At 45.0% G+C, this 2,306-nt stretch overlaps 1 protein-coding gene across 1 annotated transcript; it reads left to right on the top strand.

The window, feature by feature from the left end:
* Positions 1–204: 204 nt before the first annotated feature.
* On the top strand, positions 205–2,095 carry SARC_14388 (hypothetical protein; the record flags this gene model as incomplete). Its single annotated transcript, XM_014291477.1, has 4 exons — positions 205–312; positions 626–778; positions 1,119–1,213; positions 1,536–2,095. Coding segments are annotated over 4 exons (867 nt in total), but the record flags the coding sequence as incomplete, so codon positions are not given.
* Positions 2,096–2,306: the final 211 nt, after the last annotated feature.

Genomic DNA, 2,306 nt, shown 5'->3' with positions numbered 1-2,306 from the left:
TGTATACCTGAATCTATATATTATTCGTACACACAAACGCACACAAACGCGGATAGGATTTTGATGCGAATAGACAGATGGACTCTCCGTAGTACGCAGCTTATCTGTAGCACAGCCCTGCTTGCAAGCTTGCACGCAGACAAAGTCTTAGCCTTATACACGCTTTTCTGCTAATACATGCACATGCATTCTCGCACATGAATACACCTACAGGCTGTACTGGTCAAGGGTTGGACGCAGCGGTCCACTTGGGGCTTTCCGAAAGGCAAAGTTAACAAAGATGAACAAGGGATCGATTGCGCAATTCGAGAGGTGAGGCACACACGAATTTCAACAACAACAAATTGGAGCCACATTTTTTTGTGTGTTTCCAGGTTATATCAAGTACAACTGTTTGGTCAAATCACATTAACGCGATAGCGAAGGGCCATCGTTGAAAAGAGTGTCCGCCAACCTCGCTCAAGACAGGTGCTCGGTTTTTTATCATTCTTCGATTTTGATTGGTACCGGTGATGGTACTTGTTGCCTGGACTGGATGGAACGCTATGCGTACTGCTCTTCGCTCATCAGATGTGAGCACTTCAATGCGAATTATGAACTTGTACCTTCTTACCTACCACACCAGGTGTATGAAGAAACTGGCTATGACTTCACAGCCAGGGCAAATCCAGAACATTTCATCACGGTGAACATGCACGGACACGACATCACCTTGTTCATAATTAGAGATGTACCCGAGGATACATATTTCTGTCCCAGAACCAGGAAGGAAATCAGTGTAAGTGACACAACATGGCCTATCATGTACATTAAATCACGAGCCGTATCTGATGCAGATCATGTGTTAGAGGGCTGTGGTTGGCGCAACGCCGATATTCAGAAGGTCGATAGAATCGTGTGGGCCGAGTGTGCTGTTAATCCCATGCCGCTCTCGCGCAAATTGCCGTTGAAAACAGAGCACCGATGCACAAATATAGTGTAAATATGTTTCCAAAGGGGCTGCATTGGACAAGCTTGTTCCGAGATTGAAGTAGACTCAAATCTTGTTGTAGCCATGCCGGGCTGTCAGATGTTATGATACTGTATTGTATGCTAACGCCGCACATATCACGTCACAGAAAGTGGAATGGATGAAGATATCTGACCTACCATCCAGTCGTGAGGCCTCAGTAGATAAGCGCAACCAGTTCTTCATGGTGATACCCTTCACTAGGTGTGTGTACTTCAATTGTTTCGCTAGAGCTATGCAATGCACTTTGCCTCACGTCCCTGAATCATTCCTTTGCCAAGGTTTTCCTCCTAAAATAGAGTGTGAGGAATTCCCCTTTTCTCCTTGTTGTATGCAAATGTATTGAGCCTATATTGAGTAGTATATGACTATGTATATGCCTTAAGTGGCTTGAGGTGTGAGCCGTTGGTGTCCAGACATCAATCAAGCGCAATACACTGCTATTCGTTTGCCCACCGTTTTCTCCGCCTCCTTTCCTATCACAACCCTGGCTTAATCAATAGACACTGTCACTTTTCCATGCCAGATCGCTGCGGCAATGGCTGAAGAAACACAAAGCTCTCTTCGCTGCCGCCCGGACCAAAGGCGCGCGAAGCGGTCAAGCCAACCCACCCACAGTACCCACGGGTACTTCGGATGTAGACAACGACCTACGGCGCATGCTGGGCCTCGCAATAGGGCCAAGTAGTAGCCAGTCAGGTACACTCGCCAATGGCCGGGTGGGCGATGCGGTGGGTGGTGGAGCCAGGGACCCTGTGATGACTATCTCTACTACTACTAGCAACGTGCAGATACAGACCACCACGATACAGGAGCAGGTACAGATAGTGGACATGCTGACACACGAGGAGGTGCATACAGAGGTTGATGTAGTTATGCGAGTGCCCGTGTTTTCACAGCCTGAGGCCGAGAGTTTAGGTGTAGAGGGTGCGGGTGTTGGCGAGTTCTGTTTTGATGTGCTGCGGATAGAGGAGGCTGTGAACAACTGCATGGCACAGTACCTGCGAAGCGAACCGGACATTGGTATCACGTATTAGACCCATGATATCACACGTTTGACCTGGGTACCACAAATTGAGCTATATATATATAGATATAGATATATATATATATATATGTGTGTGTGTGTGTATATATATGTATTATATATGTATATGTATATGTATATGTATATGCATATGTATATGTATATGAATACGTATATTTATATACATCTAAATCTATATATATATACATCTGTATCTATATTTATACCTATACCTATATATATCTATATCTATATATCTATATCTATATA

The sequence above is a fragment of the Sphaeroforma arctica genome, assembly GCF_001186125.1.
Source record: "Sphaeroforma arctica JP610 unplaced genomic scaffold supercont1.4566, whole genome shotgun sequence".
NCBI lineage: Eukaryota > Ichthyosporea > Ichthyophonida > Sphaeroforma > Sphaeroforma arctica.
Note: the sequence above shows the minus strand (reverse complement) of the source record. Positions and strands in the feature narration are given on the sequence as shown.